General features: G+C 39.5%; 1 protein-coding gene and 1 non-coding gene across 2 annotated transcripts in view; one reads left to right on the forward strand and one right to left on the reverse strand.

The window, feature by feature from the left end:
• The window catches only part of RAB10 (RAB10, member RAS oncogene family), a 63,054-nt gene extending 50,970 nt beyond the window's left edge, over positions 1-12,084 (reverse strand). Inside the window, exon 1 of the mRNA XM_010991201.3 lies at positions 11,437-12,084. Within this exon, the coding sequence (XP_010989503.1) occupies positions 11,437-11,563 (127 nt within the window). The 5' untranslated portion in view covers positions 11,564-12,084. The remainder of the gene's footprint in view (positions 1-11,436) is intronic.
• A 3,456-nt stretch (positions 12,085-15,540) lies between these two features.
• On the forward strand, positions 15,541-15,707 carry LOC116157552 (U1 spliceosomal RNA). Its single transcript, XR_004141684.2, has one exon. It is a non-coding gene; the product is annotated as a U1 spliceosomal RNA (small nuclear RNA).
• Positions 15,708-17,352: the final 1,645 nt, after the last annotated feature.

Consider the following 17,352-nt stretch of genomic DNA (forward strand, 5'->3'; position numbering starts at 1 on the left):
ATGAGATATCACCTTACACCTGCAGAATGGCTATCATCAAAAGAACACAAATAACAAATGCTGGCAATGATGTGGAGAAAGGGGAACCTTCATACACTGCTGGTGGGAATGTAAATTGGTGCAGCCACTGCGGAAAACAGTATGGAGTTTCTCAAAAAAACTAAAATAGAACTACCACATGACCCAGCAATTCCACTCCTGGGTATATATATCTGAAAAAAACAAACACTAATTCAAAAAGATACAGTACACTCTAATGTTCATAGCAACATAATTTACAATTGCCAAGATATGGAAGCAACTTAAGTGTCCATGAATAAACGAATAGTTAAAGAGGATGTGGAGTACTACTGGAATGGAATACTACTCAGCCATAAATAAGGATTAAATTTTGCCACCTGATGCAACATGGACAGACTTGGAGGGCATTATGCTAAGTAAAATAAGTCAGAGGCAATGATAAATACCTTATCATTCAATGCCAAGTGCTATAATATATGGGACATACTGAAATCCTGACAGATTATTAATTTGCTAAACCATTTATTTTGTTGTTTAGTATTCTATAAGACAGTATACATAAAGAGAAGAAGATTGAAATTTAAGACTGCAGTCACACTTTGTTCAAAAATCACAAAATACTTCCCCCTCAAGTAAATCAGCCAAGAATTAAACATCTAAATTAAAGCTCTTTCCTTTAAGTGGCACTGTTTTACAGTAGTGGAACTACTGATTCCCTACTGTATTCATTTGACTATCCTAAATAACAAAAATATCACTATTCTGAGGATGGACTGGATATGCACAAAAACAGTAGCAAAGTATCATTCACCCCTAATTCTACTGGATGTTATGAGTTAAAACATGGAATCAAAAATCATTTGGAGTAAAAAATTACTTCAAATTCCAGTTAAAACAGTGGAGAAAGATCTTTTTGACCCCTTCTCTCCAAAGTCACACTGAAACATTAAGGAAAACAAGAAACATAAAGTCTACCTTCATTTCAATGAATAGACACTGTAACTAACCACAACAGATGAAGATGAAGTTTACGACCTCAGAATCCACTGAAGATACCAAAGAGGAGCAAGCCAATTCACATCACAGAAACCTAGAAAAATTTAGCAATAGAAAGTATCAGGTACCAGGTGGAAAGTGAGGGCATGATTAAAGGTTTATATAAGGATACCCCAACGCCTAGCCTCCATCTCATATAGCCAGGTAGTACCACTCCTCAAGACCTAGTAGAAGTCTAAAGGTTTATTCTCTAGAAAATCTGAAACGGACACACTCTGAATTCAGGAACAAGATGCTCAATAGAGTGTGGAGATGAAACTAAAAACAGGGAGATTAAAAAACCCCACCCATGCTTACAGAGCTTGTAAACATCTTTTCAACCACTCATTCTTAATTATGAATGTATACCCTAAAATCACCAATCATTTGAGGAAGAACTCTAAAATAAAATGTAGAATAAAAGAAACATGGGGCTAGGAAGCGGGGAGCGGGCATGGAAAACTTAAAAGGAAAAAACAGCCATGAAATGGAAGAAAATGTCAAATAAACCATCTTCTAAGAAAAGATACTATATTCATAAAAGAACAGAATGCTTAAAAAACAAATTTTAAGGAATAAAAAAGAAAAAGCATTAGAAATTTAAACACATTACAGCTGAAATAAAATCTTCAATAGAAAAGTTAGAAGATAAAGTAGAAGAAATCTCCCAGAAAGTAAACAAATTAACAAAGCTGGAAAATAGGAAATTATACAATCAATCCAGGAAGTCCAACAACCAATTAAACACAGAAAATAAAGGGATAAAAATCATGGAAGGGGAAAAAAATGTAAGAAAGCCAGAAGTCATGGACCTGTAAAGGAAAGGCCCACCAAGTATAGAGAATGATGGGATTTACTACTAGGAAAGAAGGAAAGAAAGAAGGAAGGAAGGAAGGAAGGAAGGGAGGAAGGGAGGGAGGGAGGAAGGAAGGAAGGGAAAAGAAAAAAGAGAAAAAGAAATACCTACCCACTGAGGTACATAATCTGTTACCATGAATTCAAAAATTTAAAAATCAAAAAAATTCGAGACAAACCAGGTAATAAACAATGGGTAACTAGAATGTCATGGGACTTGCCAGCAACATCAGAGGGTAGAAGACAAGAGTAATGGTTTCAAAATCATAAGGGAAAATTGTTTTCAAACTATAATCCTAGGCTGTCAAACTTTCAGTTGAGTGAAAGGTAAGAATTTAGACACTGACAAACATGGAAAATCTCAAAAAAATTTCCCTTGCCATGCACCCTTTTTTAGCAAGAAGCCACTAGAGGATAATATACAATCCAAGGCAGTAAACCAAAGACAGTATCACACACAAGAAAGAGACTAAGAGAACTGAAGCAGGAAGGAAAAAGACCTGGTGGGGAGGTATATTCCCTCATGTTTTGACTGTGCAGAAATTCATTTTGAGAGGTTGTTGGAAGATGTAGGAAGACTTGATAATGAATAAAGGAAATTAATCAAATAAAGAGAACTTTCAACTTCAGAGAAAAGGAAACAGTCATAATAGACTATCTGGCTTGACAGGGAATACTCACATGGGCATATTAATGTAACCACTAAATAATCAATTTAACAAAAAAATTGGGATAAAGACTGGGAAGAGATTATAAAAGGTTAAATTTTTATCTAACATTAAGTTAATGACGTAAGAGATGGCTGTATAGTATATCATTTTAAAATACAGAGGTATATAACAGAAGTGCTAGAAGAGGCTTCTAAAGAACAAGATTAGAGATGGAGAGGGGATGGGACAGGAAATTGCTTTTTTTGTTACCATAAATCTTTTAGTAGTTTATTTAACTTCAAATATGTGTATATATCACTGATAAAAATTAATTTTAAAAACCTTTCAGCACAGAATAATTTAAAAAGAGTCAATCACTAAGTCAACTTTCAAATCCTATAGGGTCACAGAGCATCTGTGAAGCCTTCAGAATATCTGCATCAACTGAATGACTACACGAAACTTTAAAGAAGAAAGAAATAAAAAAGCCTGCACAATCACTAATGGTACTGGCGCAACCAGATATTCATCCATGGACAAAAAAAGAATCTCAACCTAAACCTCATGCCATGTACAAAAATTGACTCAAAATATATCAGGCTCACACATAAAACATAAAACTATTAGCCAGGAAAAAAAAAAAAAGGAAAGAAAATCTCTGGGATCTAGAACTAGATAGAATTCTTAAGACACCAAAAGTATGATCTATACAAGGAAAAATTAATAAATTCAACTTAACCTAAATTTAAAATTTTTGCTCTGAGAAAGCCCATATGAAGAAGGGGGAAAAAAGCTACAGACCAGAAGAAAATACTTGCAAACCACATATTCAACAAGGGACTAGTATCTAAAATGTATAAACTCTCAAAACTCAATAGTTAAAAAAAAAAGAAAGAAAGAAAGAAAGAAAAGAAACAATCCAATTAGAAAATGGGCAACTGACATAAATAGCTATTTCACTGAAGACTAAACAGATGGCAAACAAGAACGTAAAAAGTTTTTTCAACACCTCTGCCCACCAGGGAAATGCAAATTAAAACCACAATGAGATTATCATTACATATTTACCAGAATACCTAAAACACAAAACAGTAACACCACCAAATGCTGGTGAGGATGCAGAGAAACTGGATCACTCACACACTACTGATGGAAATGCAAAATGGTACAGCCACGCTGGAAACAGTCTGGTAGTTTCTTAAAAGCTAAACATGCAATTACCACATGACCCAGTAATTGCACCTAATAGGCATTTATCCCAGAGAAATGAAAATTTATGATCATACAGAAACTTACAAACAAAAATTCACAGCAACTTTATTTATAACAGACCAAAACTGGAATCAGCCCAGATGTTCCTCCATGGGTGAATGGCTAAACAAACTGTAGTTTTACAAGATATTGAATATAGTTCCCTGTGCTATACAGTAGGACCTTGTTGTTTATCTATTTTATATATAGTAGCTTGTATCTGCTAATCCCAAACTCCTAATTTATCCACCGCTTCCCCCTTTGGTAACCATAAGTTTGTTTTCTATGTCTGAGTCTGTTTTGCAAATAAGTGCATTTGTATCATTTTTTTAGATTCCACATATAAGTGATGTCACATACACATACACACACAAAAAACTGTAGGAAATAAATATCATGGAATACTATTCAACAATAAAAAAATAACTACTGATGCACACAACTTGGATGAATCTCCAAGGAATTGTGCTGACTGAATGAAAGCACATCTCAAAGGTTACAATCTTTATGATTCCATTTATATTACATTTGTGAATAACAAAATTTTGTAAGTGGAGGACAAATTTTTGGAGAGAAGTAGGGGCAGAGGGAAGAGAAGGATATAGTTTAAAAAGAACAAAAGGAAGCCCTGTCCCTTGGAACTGTTCAGTATCTTGACTGTGGTGGTGGCTACGTGAAATCCTCACAAGTGACAAAATTGCAGAGAATTTAATAAATACTCACACACGAATGAGTACAAGTAAAACAAGAGAAATCTGAGTAAGACTGGTGTGCCATGCCAGATGACAATATTCTGGTTGCGATATTGTACTACAGTTTCACAAAATGTTACCACTGGGAGAAACTGGGCAAAGTGTACAAGGGATCTCTCTGTATTATTTTTTACAACTGCATGTGAATCCACAATTGCCCTAATAAAAATGTGAATAAAAAAAAAAGTCTGTATAAGCATTGCTATTGATATGAAAGAAACAAGTCAACACTGTCCTCTGTTCTGATTTTGATACGTTGTACATTCTGGGTCTCTAGAATAATGGTCTTTCCATTTTCTAATGTTTTACAACCTTGGATGCTCTGTTTCTGGGTCATATTGGAAACTCAGTGTTCCATCACCAGTTGCAGTTTTCCTAAAAAACATGGGTTTTCATCTCTGAAAAGGATAAACATCAAGCAATCGCTTTTGCCTGTAACCCAAAATACATGGCACTATCTTCAAAGAAAATATTTCTCTCATTTCAGATTTCCCTTCAGATGAGTTTTCTTCACCAAAATTTTACTCTAATCATCTTTTCAAATTCCAATTCTTATAATCCAAATTTAAATAACTTTATTTCATTAACCCCCCATATTCACTTTTTTGAAGGAAGCAAATCCATGACCTTTACTGTTATCAGTCTTATTTCAGACAATGTTCTCAACACTCTACAGCTCCTTTACATTCTTCCTTTATGACTGAACCATCTCCATAAGCAGTTTTCCCATGCAGATCTCTTTAGCTAATCATTCAATTTCTATTTTGTGCTAAATAACAGTCTCCTATTTGTAAATCAACACTCGACAAGCCTCTATTTCTCTCTTAATCACAGCTGCTACCACAGCACTGACTGGGCATCTCTGTACTGTTAAAAGTTGAAGCAGACTGTCAGTATTTCTCCTATCATTCTTTCCCTTTTACAAACCAAATAGGAATATCAGAATTTCCTTTGCCACATCTAGTACACCATTATACACCATAATTCTTGAAAATAATTATTTCTAACATTATCAGCTCAGCTCTGCTACATTATGCTCTAAGTTTGCAAAGGACAAGTAACCTGAACAAACACCTAGATATTCGGTGCTGAGACTTGTTACTTCTCCACTTCTGTCAAAACAAAGACAAAATAGCAACAACAAACCACTGCAACTCCACTTTTCAAACTGAAATTGATGAGTAGGAGAATCATGCTATCATTAATTTTGTTTTCAAATAAAACAATGACATTCTCAGGATGTGAAACAGGGCCATGAACACGACTGGATCTAGATTTTAGTCAAAACTCTTTCACTAATTAGCCATATAATCTTTTGGAAGTTACTTCACTTCACCAGTCTCCATTTCCTGACTCTTAAAATTCATTGCAGGGTTCTTTCCTGTTAATATTCCATGATGCTAATATTCCAAGTTCTACGTAGATACACACAGCAAAAAGACAAACCTGCTTTCAGTATGCAAAAGTACAGACCAGTGATACTAAAGCATGAGAAAGTGAGGAGCTATCTGTGACTAAGTACTCTTTTAGAGAGCTGCATCAAGTGTCAGAGTTTTTGTCTTTTGGGTTTTTTTTTTTTTTTTTGGTAGTAAAATATACATAAAACTGACCACTTAAATCATTTTTAAAAATTGAGGTAAAACACACACACACGCACAAAATTTACCAACATTACCAGTTTTAAGTGTACAGTGCAACAGTCTTACGTATATTCACATTGTGCAAACAGACCTCCAAAACTTTCTCATCTTACAAAATTAAAACTATATCCATTAAATAACTCCCTATTTCCCCCTCCCCCCAGTCCCTGGGAGACTATCACTCTTTCTCTCATTCTACTTTGTTTCTATGAATTTTATAACTTTAAATATCTCAAGTAAGTGGAATCTTGCAATACTTGTCTTTTTATGCATTTTAACATTTTTCAGTGTACCATTCAGTGGCATTAAATATATTCACATGGTTGTGCAACTATCACCACTATCCACCTCCACAACTTTCCATCTTCCCAAACTGAAACTCTGTAGACTTTAAGCAATAATTCCCCATTAACTGAAATTCGGTACCCATTAAGCAACAACTTCCCATTACTCAGTCCCCAAGCCCTGGAACTACTATTCTACTTTCTCTATGAACTGACCTATTCTAGGCGCCTCATGTAAGTGATTTTATACAGTATTTGTCCTTTTGTGCCCGACTTCTTTCACTCGGTGGTGTTTTCAAAGTTTACCCATGTTGTAAAATCTATCAGAATTTTATTTCATTTTAAGGCTGAATAATAATATTCCATTCTATGTATATCCTACATTTGGTGTATCCATTCGTCTATGGACATTGGGGTTTTTTCCACTTTTTGGCTATTGTGAATAATGCTGCTAAACAGACAATAACAAGTATGGGTGAGGATATGGAAAAATGGAACCTTGCTGCAGTACTAGTGAGAATGTAAAACAGTGCAGCCATTGTAGAAAACAATATGATGGTTTCTCAAAAAATTAAAAATAGAATTATCACATGATCCAGGAATTCCACTTCTAGGTATGTACCCCTAATTGTATGAGGAAGTTCATTTTTTATGTCAGTCATCCTAATGAGTGTGAAGTAACATCTCACAGTGCTTTTGATTTTTATTTCCCCAATGACTAGTGATGTTGAACATATTTCCATGTGCTTATTTGCCATTTGTGTATCTCCTTTGGGAAAATATTTAGTTTTTAACCAATACTAAGAATGTGTTCAAATGAAAGAAAGTCCTTAGACATTCTGGTATTCCTGCAGCATGAGCTACTGCCTGAGTATCACAACAAAGTCCACATATATTTAATGCGGAAAAGGTTTTGTTCACTTCTCTCAAAAGCAGCTTCTCCATAATGGGCTGTTCAATTTAATCAACCAATTCTCAAATGGAGGTTAGTGGAGCAAAAACACTCAGAAAGACAACAAAAAGGATGCACAAACATTGTAACTCTCCCAGAAGCAAGAGCGTTTACCAATTTTTTGCAAAGAACCCAAAGAGATGGGAATTCCACTTCCCAATGAAAGATGTTCCCTACAGAAAAGGTATGAAGTCTAGGGGTAGGGGAAGGATTAACACCACCAAAAGGTAACATTTTCAGTAAACCAGCCCACTAAAAATTTCTGCTTTGGAACAAGTCCATATAAGTACCATGTCACTAAAGGGTAATGCTTTCCTGAGCTCATACTGCCAAGAGGGTTATATCCAAAACTACCAGTGTAATCTGCTCATCCAAAACCAGTTAACTCTCTTTATCAAATACTTTTCAAGCAATCTTTGGATTTCCAAGACCAGTTTTACCTTAAAATTATTCTATTAGCCAAACAGCTAATATTCTTAAGTAAAATCTGATCCCAATCTACTACACATATTTAATGCTCAGAAAATAAACAGAAGGGAATTTACTAAAATAAAACTAGCCAATTCTACATTAGAGGATCCTGATTATAATTACTACTTATAATTACTACCTGTCTGCCTGCCTTCATTCCGTATTTATCATGCACTGACTAAATGCAGGGACTCTTCTAGGTACTTAGCATCTATTGGGGCGGGGGTGGGGTGGGGTGGGGTGGAAGGGAGACAAAGCTCTCTGACCCTGTGCAGCTTATACTCCAGTGCCCTTGTATTCACTTTGAGATTGGTGAGTGTGGAACATACAAGTAATTCATTTTTGCAACTGTCTGCAATAAATCTGACCATAAATATAATTTCTGACATAGATGTATGGTAATTGAAAGTATACAGAAAAAGTGAAACACAATAGTCTTTGTGAGTACTGTAAATAAGCACCATAAACCTATAAAAATTCTTCCTTCCAAGAATCAATAACCAACAAGTAAAATAACTGTGCCTAAAATGAGGGCTGTGGCCTTGTATCAGCAACTTGGCCCTTCTAAACCCCTGCAAGGTAACTACTTCTATTTAAACTTCTCAAAAAAGAAGTTTTGGCAGTCAAGTCACAACTCAAATTTCAGTATCATTCATAATTAGAGAATGCCTAGATTAAAAAAAAAAAAGCAAAGCAAAACCAAAAAAACTCATAGTCAACTAATGAAATTTAAAACGTCCTAAAAGTAGTATACATTCCCAGTATCTCTAATCATCTGCAGATTAACCAACTGGCTAGTATATACTGTTTAGACATGCATTGTCTAATATGGTAGCCACTAGCCACATGTGACTAATGAGCACCTGAAATGTGCCCAGTCTAAACTGAAATGAGCTGTAAATATACACAACAGAGAAAAAAGTAAAATAGTTCAACTATTTTTTAATCTTGATTACACAACAAAATGTAAGACTTTGGATGAGTTAAAATATATTAAATACTTCTTTTACTTTTTTAATGTGGCTACTAAAAAATATTATCTACATGACTCGTATTTCTTTTGGATAGCACTGGTGCAAGATAACAGCAGACTTCGAAACCTGCGCATAGAGCCAATACATACAACGTGCTGGAGCTGTACTCAGAATTTTATACTCATGTATTTATTCACTTCTCAGCTTACACTGTTCAACATATCTTACGTATCAAAATATCAAACATTTTTACATCAAAATATGAAAATTTCAGAGTCTAAAGTGAAAAAGCAGAGCACTAACAAATATTTGAGTGACCACCTTGTGCAGGGCATTCAATCCATAAAGTAACTTGTTCTGCCACACTTAGGCAGCATAAGGGTCACATTTCAGTATATAGCTAATATGCATGCACTGTCTTTCCACAGTATGTCTGGCACCATTCTAGGCGCTTTGCTTTCATTTACCCATAAAATCCTCACAAGTACCCTATGCAGTAGGTACTATTGTTAACACTATTTAAAGAAGAAACTCAAAAAGACAGAGGTTAAGTAACTTACCATAGGCCTACAACTAACAATCTGTGTAACTAGGATACCAACCCAGAAGGCTTGATCCAAAATCACCACGTTTTCCCTAGTGAAAAGACTACACAAAAAGATTGTCATTATCTTACAAGACTGGGTTTTAGTTGTGGGTATACACCGATTACAAAAAGACTGGAGTAGATGGAGTTCATGTTTTGCTTCCTACTCTCCACCCCTACCCTTCTCAATGGCAGGTTAAAGTTGACCACATGAATTAAATCCCTGATCTTACTACAGGTTTATTCTACACTCCCTTTTCCAGAAAGGCCCTATCCCACTCCTCTGGTCCAAATCCTATCTGTCCTTCACTTCATTTTAGACACCAGCTCCAAGGAAGCCTACTCAGACTCCCCACCCCTACATAGGCTAATCACCCCTGCTCCCTATGCTTACCCATGCTGTAGCACTTTCCACACTCTACTGTGATTGTCCTCACTAGACTGCTCAAGAGGTCTATTGGGTTCACCACTTATCTATCCCCAGTGCCTAAAACCGTGCCTAGCATTAGGTGTTCAGTAAATATTTGCTGAACTATCTAACCACCTGACCCACCCAGCTATAGCTAAAAGTGGAATATTAAAAGTAAACTTAGTGGTAGGAAGTGCTAACCCACAGGCAGAGCACAAGTTCTAAGTTTCATGAAATTTATGACAGGTCTGAGAACAGCATGACACTCAGGAAATAATGATTACAAAGGCCCCTCCCCCCAGATAAGGGAGTAAAATCAAAATCTACTTAAAACGATCACTTGCCCGATTTAATTTCAGCATAGTTCATTTTATGAGAATGAATTAAGCAGCTGACAAATATTTATCATGACATCCAAATCAACGATTCTAGTAATGCAGTAAATTGTTTGAAATCAGTTTACTTTTGACAATTCCCAGAGTTCAAAGCCTGCAATTGCTTTTTTAAAAACACCTCAATATAAAAGTAGTTATACTTAAAGATGAGTTTCATTGCCCTCCCCTACGTTGCGTGCTGGGCCCCAAGTGACAGGGATAACCATGTATGTGTCCTTTAAGATATTTATTATGCGTGGGAGAAAAAAATGTTTCACAGACAACTCATTTAACACAATTTGTGTTAATGCCACTAAATTTTCTCAGCAGAGTCACAAGGGACTTTCCTAGAGCCTTCCCTTTTCTTTTCCTAAAGGGGAAACCTATTTAAAAGGTCAGTCTTTAGCTCTTACTTTCACACTAAATAATTCTGAAACATGAGGTGAAAGTATATTCAAAGTCCTAAGGCTATGACTGGCAAAACACTTCCCTGTAAATTCTAGCGTAAAATAGAAGGGAGAACTTCATTCTTTAGGGTTCGAGGACAGAAACTGATCATCTCCATCAGATTCCTGATTCTGTTGATGTCTCGAAGAGCACTGAGCAAACAAGCCATAAAGTCCCACCCCAAGCACGAAGAGCCTCCGATTGTTTGACACATCAATGGATTAGTCAACGTGGGGCAACTCACTTCTAGAACTCCCTTCTAATTTGTTTTAATGACTCCTAACACAAATCCTCAGGTTTCCTCTAAGTTACGACCATATGGAATCTTCTCTTTGCTCTCAAGTATAAATTCAGGCCTTTACCAAATGATTCCTACTGTTTCAATCCCAGTCACCAAAATAAATCCCTTACAAATATCGTACATCTAGTAACGCCACACAAACATGGAAAAAGCCAATTCCACTGCTTAAAGAAATAGGGTTCTGGAACGCTGCTAATGCTGCATATTTTGTAACAGCAACACTGAGCAGAGTGGGAGACGTGAAAGCAAAAGACCGGATGGAAAGCATGGGAAGACCCCACCCCAGAAAGCTCGATTCAAACAGTTACTTGGGTCTGTAGCTTGGAATCGGAATCACTGAAACAAAGGCGTATATTACGGGAAACAAGATGTCTGGAGGAAAAGAAACCCTTTGCAGCTGCAGAGACCGTATACCATCCTCCCACAGGTCTTACCTATGGTGGAAATAAAGGTGGTATTGAAGGCATCATCCGAAAAACGAAAAAGGACGCAGGTCTTCCCCACTCCCGAGTCCCCGATCAGGAGCAGCTTAAAAAGCAGGTCGTACGTCTTCTTCGCCATTGGGAGGAGCGGCTCAGGCTCTCGCCGCCGGCGGCCCCAAGGGATCGGTCCCTCTCACTATGGCCAACTCCTCGCCCGGGCGTTCTCAGGCCGGAGGACCGGGGAACCGTGGGAAAAAGGAGGGCTCGAAAGGGCGCGGGCGACCTAGGAACGACCTCCTCGAGGAAGCCCCGACGGTGGCGGCGTCCGGTGCCTCTGAGGGCGGCGACCGCAGCTCCGCAGCCTCTCCCAGCCGCTCCGCCCGGTTCCGGGGAGTCGGTCGGGACAAAATGGCCTCCCCTCCCCCCTCAGGGCTGCTCGGCCGGGACGCTCCCACGGGCAAGCGAGCAAGCTCAACCGTCGAGGGAGCGCAGCAGGCGTGAGGACAGTTTGTCTCCCGAGCAGCAGTCCACGCTAGGACGCGGCGACGGCAGCGAAGGCGGACACCGAGCCGACGAGCTCAGCTACATAGCCACAGGAAGCCAAGCCACCCCGGCCAGAGCCACCTTTTCCCCGTGCCCTCTCACGCCGGCGTGCGCGCTGCCTGAGACGCACGCAAGGACGTACGCCCGCCCTCCCCTCGCGCCCTCGCCCTGCGGTCCGCCTCTGCGCACGCGCGCCAGAGGGTGCTGGGGCCCGCGGGGGCGGAGAGTGGCGCTCTAGGTCTCCGAGCCTCTGTCCAAGGCCCCGCGGAGACGAGAGAGGGGAGGGGCGAGAGAGGGCGAGGCCTCGGGCGCGCTCCCTGTGGCCGCCTGATAGGACGCGCGGTGTTACGAGCCCGCCCTGCGGGGAGGCGCTGCCTAGTGACTGCGCAGGCGCGGCATGCAGGAGTAGCCCCTTGACACCCCTCGTTTTCCTTCCTGTGGTCGCTTTCGGGGCTGTGCTAAGGATGCTTCGAGCCGCGTTTGACGTGTGTGTCTAGCTGAGGGTTTCGGCGCAGCCACGGGCTTGGGTGGCCGTATGTCCCTGTGTAGCTGTAGCTCGTAAACGCGAGAAAAAGTAGCGCCCTGGGTCATTTAACAGCCTCTTGGCTAAAAGGAGGCGAACCCTGGAGTGCCCTCCTCGAGGCTGTCGTGACAGGGGAAACATTACAGGTTTATCCTGGTTTACTTAAGGAGCAAGAGTTGGCGTTCAAGAGAGAGGAGTTTGAAATGGGAAAAATTGGCCACGCTGCTCGGGTTGGGATGATGTAATCTGTCTTGGAGGGCGAGAAGAGGGCCGAGAATACCTGGGCGCAGGGAGAACCTCCCCGCCAAGTGGAAGCGTAGGTACTGTGCTCTGCTTAGAGAACCCGGTATAGAACTTGGCCGTCCGTTCGGAATGGGGAGAGCCCGAGAGCACTGTACAGAGGAAGCGGGGCCCTTCCCTGCCGCCAAAGTCGAACCACCAGTGTCCCAACCCCAACCCCAAGCTGCCTGTATCTTGCACTTTCTTTTCATACGCGTACCATCCTTCCTTCCCTCTCTCACTATCAGTCTTTTGTATACCTCCCCTTTCCTCTTCCTTTCTGTGGTTTAAATATTCGTACTCCTGCCCTACCTTTCTCGGTATGCTTCACTGCTCCAAAGCACACCTAGGGTGTGATGGTAGAGTAGTTGAACCTGGTGGGCTGGTTCAACCTGAAACGGGAGAATACCCTGAGCCGGGAGAATATCCTGAGACATCTGGAAGGCAAGAAACAGAATGGAGAAAGAAGTAAAAACAGCACTTTTACACCCTACCACCACCACCAAAATGTTTGTGTTTTTAATACGTAATTAAAATTAGTCTTTCAGGCAGTTAGGATAATCATGTTTCAGTCTCCCAGTCTTTGAAGACTTGTCTTAGGGTCCTCCTTCCCACCCACCTCTAAAGCTTTGTTACTGAAGATGCTCGTCTTCTCTGATATATCTTGCTTTTCAGTTTGTTTCTGTGATTGCTCTTGCAACTTAAACTTATCCTCTGTGAATCATTCTTTCTCCAGTTGGGAATGTCTTGTTAGGGTAATACCAACAATTCTAAGGGAGCCTAGACATGCAAATCACAAAATGAGCTATGTTTAGTGCTTCACAGTTTTGTTTTCATGAATTCAGTAATAACATTTAGCACCTCAGGAAAATCTTCAGTGTTAGCTTGATTCTTCCTTTCGAGATAGTTTGATTGACTCAAGCCCCAATGTTGTGAAGCATTTTAGAAATGTTATGATTTTTAAATGTAGAATGCCTCATTAATTCCACTACATAAATGTTGGGGATAGTGGGCAGCTAAAAATGAAAAATAATTTTAAAAAATCATTTTTATCACAGTCATTTCCAACAGTTTTATCAATTAGAGCCTTTTCTCCACGGACTCAATAATCTGGGGTTTTAGGAATTAATTATACTTACAAATTTTATTTATTGGGTCAGGATCCTAGAAGTTTAGAGCTGTCATATCTTTTTTTTAAATACCATTATTGCAGTATGGTTCCTGTACAGTAAACTACACATATTGCAGATGTACAATTTGATGAATCTTGAGAGACGCATAAATCCATGAAACAACCACCACAATCAAGATAGCTAACATTTCCATCATTCCCCAAGAGGTGCAAATTTCAAACTCCCGATTTATCCCTTCCCACCCTCCTTAACCCCTGGTAATCATAAGTTGTTCTCTATGTCTGTGAGTCTGTTTCTGTTTTGTAGATACATTTATTTGGGTCCTTTTTTTTAGATTTTTTAAATTGATGTATAGTTGATGTACAATATTAAGTAAGTTACAGGTGTACAATATAGTGATTTGTAATTTTTAAAGGTAGTACTCCATTTATAGTTATTATAAAATATTGGCTATATCCCTTGTGTTGTACAATGTATCCTGGTACTTTATTTTATACCTAATAGTTTGTACCTCTTAATCTGCTACCTCTATATTGCCCCTCCTCCCTTTCCTGTCCCCACTGGCAACCACTAGTTTGTTCTTCATATTCTTGTGAATGTTTCTTTTTTGTTATATTCACTAGCTTTTTTGTATAGAGCTATCATATCTTTTATAACTTTTTCTTCTTTTTTCGCCCCACCCCTGCCCAGCCCGTAGGAGTCAGGGCTTTAAAACTCCTTTAATTTTTTTGTTGTTGTCATTGTTGTTGCACATTTTGGTTTTGGTTTTGGTTTTGGGGGCGGTAATTAGGTTTATTTACTTATTTATTTTAATGGAGGTACTGGGGATTGAACCTAGGACCTCATGCATGCTAAGCACACACACTACCACTGAGCTGTACCCACCCCCCATTAGAGTAGTCATATCTTTTAAATCACAGTTCAACTCTTGCACTTAATTTATAGATGTCTAAGGCTCAGAGAGGTTAGGGACTTGCTAGAGGTCACCCTGGTAGTGGCAGAGCCAGCACTATATGCCCAAGGAAAAAGGGAAGAAAACCTCCATGGGACATCATATTATGTGAAGGTGAGAATTGGAAGGCTCATCTAGGACTTAGTTTTTGGCTTCCCTAAAGTTCATTAAAGGTTTTGCTGGAGTGAAGCCTAAGCCTTAAGCCACCTCTACCACTGAAGCCTCTAGAGTGATCAAGGCGTGATCTCTGAGTCTAGGAAAAAGAATAAAGGGGGGGTCTTTGTAGGCCTAAAAGGTAAACCTAGAGTTGTGAAGTAATATGTGATGACTTGAAACTTAGTGAAAGAAAATACCAATGTAATACCAGCTTAGGGTTTATACCTTTTTTAAAAAAATTACTCCATGCAGAATCTAATCCAAATGTTTGCAAAGCCAAGACAGAAAATAGTTATATTTACATGTCCATGCTAGAAGTAATTATTTCTATATTTTTTCTGGAAAACACACGGCTGGCCAGCTTATGGTTCCAAGTCTTCAGTTTCAACTCTCAGGACATGCCTCAAAAGATACTGATTCAGGATCATCTTTATCACTCTTCCCACATATATTTTCCAGCCTCTCTACCTTATTTCTTCCTCTTTAATTACTCTGCACCTTGCTCTCTCTCTTCTTAAGAATGGATTCTTATACTTATCTGGCAGGGGAGATACCATGGTCACGAAGGTGGTTTTCCCAGGGAGAGGCTTATGCATTGCACTCCAGATGTGCTGACCCCTGCGATTTCCCCAAATGTGGGAAACTCAACTGCATAATTTGTGGGGGGGGGGGGGAACTCCGTTCACACTATCCCCTAAAAAAAAAAAAAAAAAAAGAATGGATTCTTCCCTTGAATGACAGCCCCACTGCTACTGCTACATCATCACCTTGCTGTAGAACATACCCCTCTGGTCTCTGGAACTTTGCCTATTCACAACTGCATGGTTCACACTCCCATGCTTCCCTCAGGGCCTCCCTTGAGGTCTTTGACCTTCCTGATGCTGAGGACTGATTGCCCAGAGGCTGCCACTGTTCTTATCACCCTAGCCTGCATACTCTGCCTGAATATCTTGATTTAGTCTTACCTCCTGTTAGAGTATTGCCTCCTGAGCCTTCCCCAGCACATAGGTTGTGTTTGTTCTAGTCTCCTCCAGTGATAACTCCGTTCTGAAGTGTTGGCCCCCTCAGCTGACACTAAAAGGGCTCCAGGCCCTGGCCAGTTAACTTTATCTTTTCTACTCTCTCACACACTAGTCTCTAGACAGGCTGAATTAGTTGTCTTCTCACAGTGACTATATAGCGTCTTGATTTCATGCTTAGTTGAATGTAAAATGCACCCTCTGCTCACCCCAACTACATTCCTTCAGTGTCTACGTCCTCACCCTAGCCTGTCTTCCCAGCACTCTCAAAAGAAGGAATTTCTTCTTTAAACTCCCATAGCACTTTTAAAAATCAAGTATGTTTCCCCATTTTCATTTCCACAAATAATACATATTTATTTTTAGAAACTTAGAACCTACAGATAGGCAAAACAAAAATTTTAATTATTGAGGGGAGGATATAGCTTAGCAGTAGAGCGTGTGTTTAGCATGTATGAGGTCATGGGTTCAATCCCCAGTACCTCCATTAAATAAATAAACACATAAATAAACCTAATTACTGTTGGGCCCACTGACGTCCTTCCAAGTCCAAGGACCCCCATTTCTGGGCTCTCAGATGTCTGCCTGTGATCCCTCAATAGATAAAGTACTTTCTTTACTGGGCATGTTTCCTCTAATAAATTATAACAGCCCTATGTGCCTAATCTCACAATAGCCGAAGCTGGCCTGTTTCAGCCCACGTTATCTGAGTCAAACCCCACAGCCCTTCATGGACCCTAAACCTCCTACCTCAGCTGCGACCAATCAGAGATTTGCGCACAAGCCGATCAGGCACCTTGTGAGTTGACCTTATAAAAGATGCCAACAACCGGCCCTCGCCCTCGGTTCTCACTGCTCACGCAGGCATCCCTCACCAGTGTGGCCGGCTGTTGCCTATAGTAGCGTACCCTAATAAACTCCTTTTCCATTCTCATACTTTATCTCTAGTAAATTCTTTTACCAACCCACGTGTCACCATGTCACTGACCAGACACCCTGCTGTGTCCCACAAGAATTACCTCCCTCCCAAAAAAATTTTTTTTAATTTAATTATTGAAAATTCTACTCCCACAGATAACCACTATTGGCATCTTGGTGAATAACCATGTGGCTATTCTTCTTCCCATAGCTCTTTATTTAGACATTTCTTATGACACATTTCCTGAAAGATATTTACATCCATATCTTATTTTCTCAAACTAGAACATCCCTAGGGGCTGTGGCTATTGTATACATCAGTTTGCTTAGTGCCTTGAACATACCAGAAAGTCAAAATGTTTATTGAAGGAAAAAGAAAATGAAACTCAGAGACAGGTTTGCTTT

This window comes from Camelus dromedarius, chromosome 15, assembly GCF_036321535.1.
Source record: "Camelus dromedarius isolate mCamDro1 chromosome 15, mCamDro1.pat, whole genome shotgun sequence".
Lineage (NCBI taxonomy): Eukaryota > Metazoa > Chordata > Mammalia > Artiodactyla > Camelidae > Camelus > Camelus dromedarius.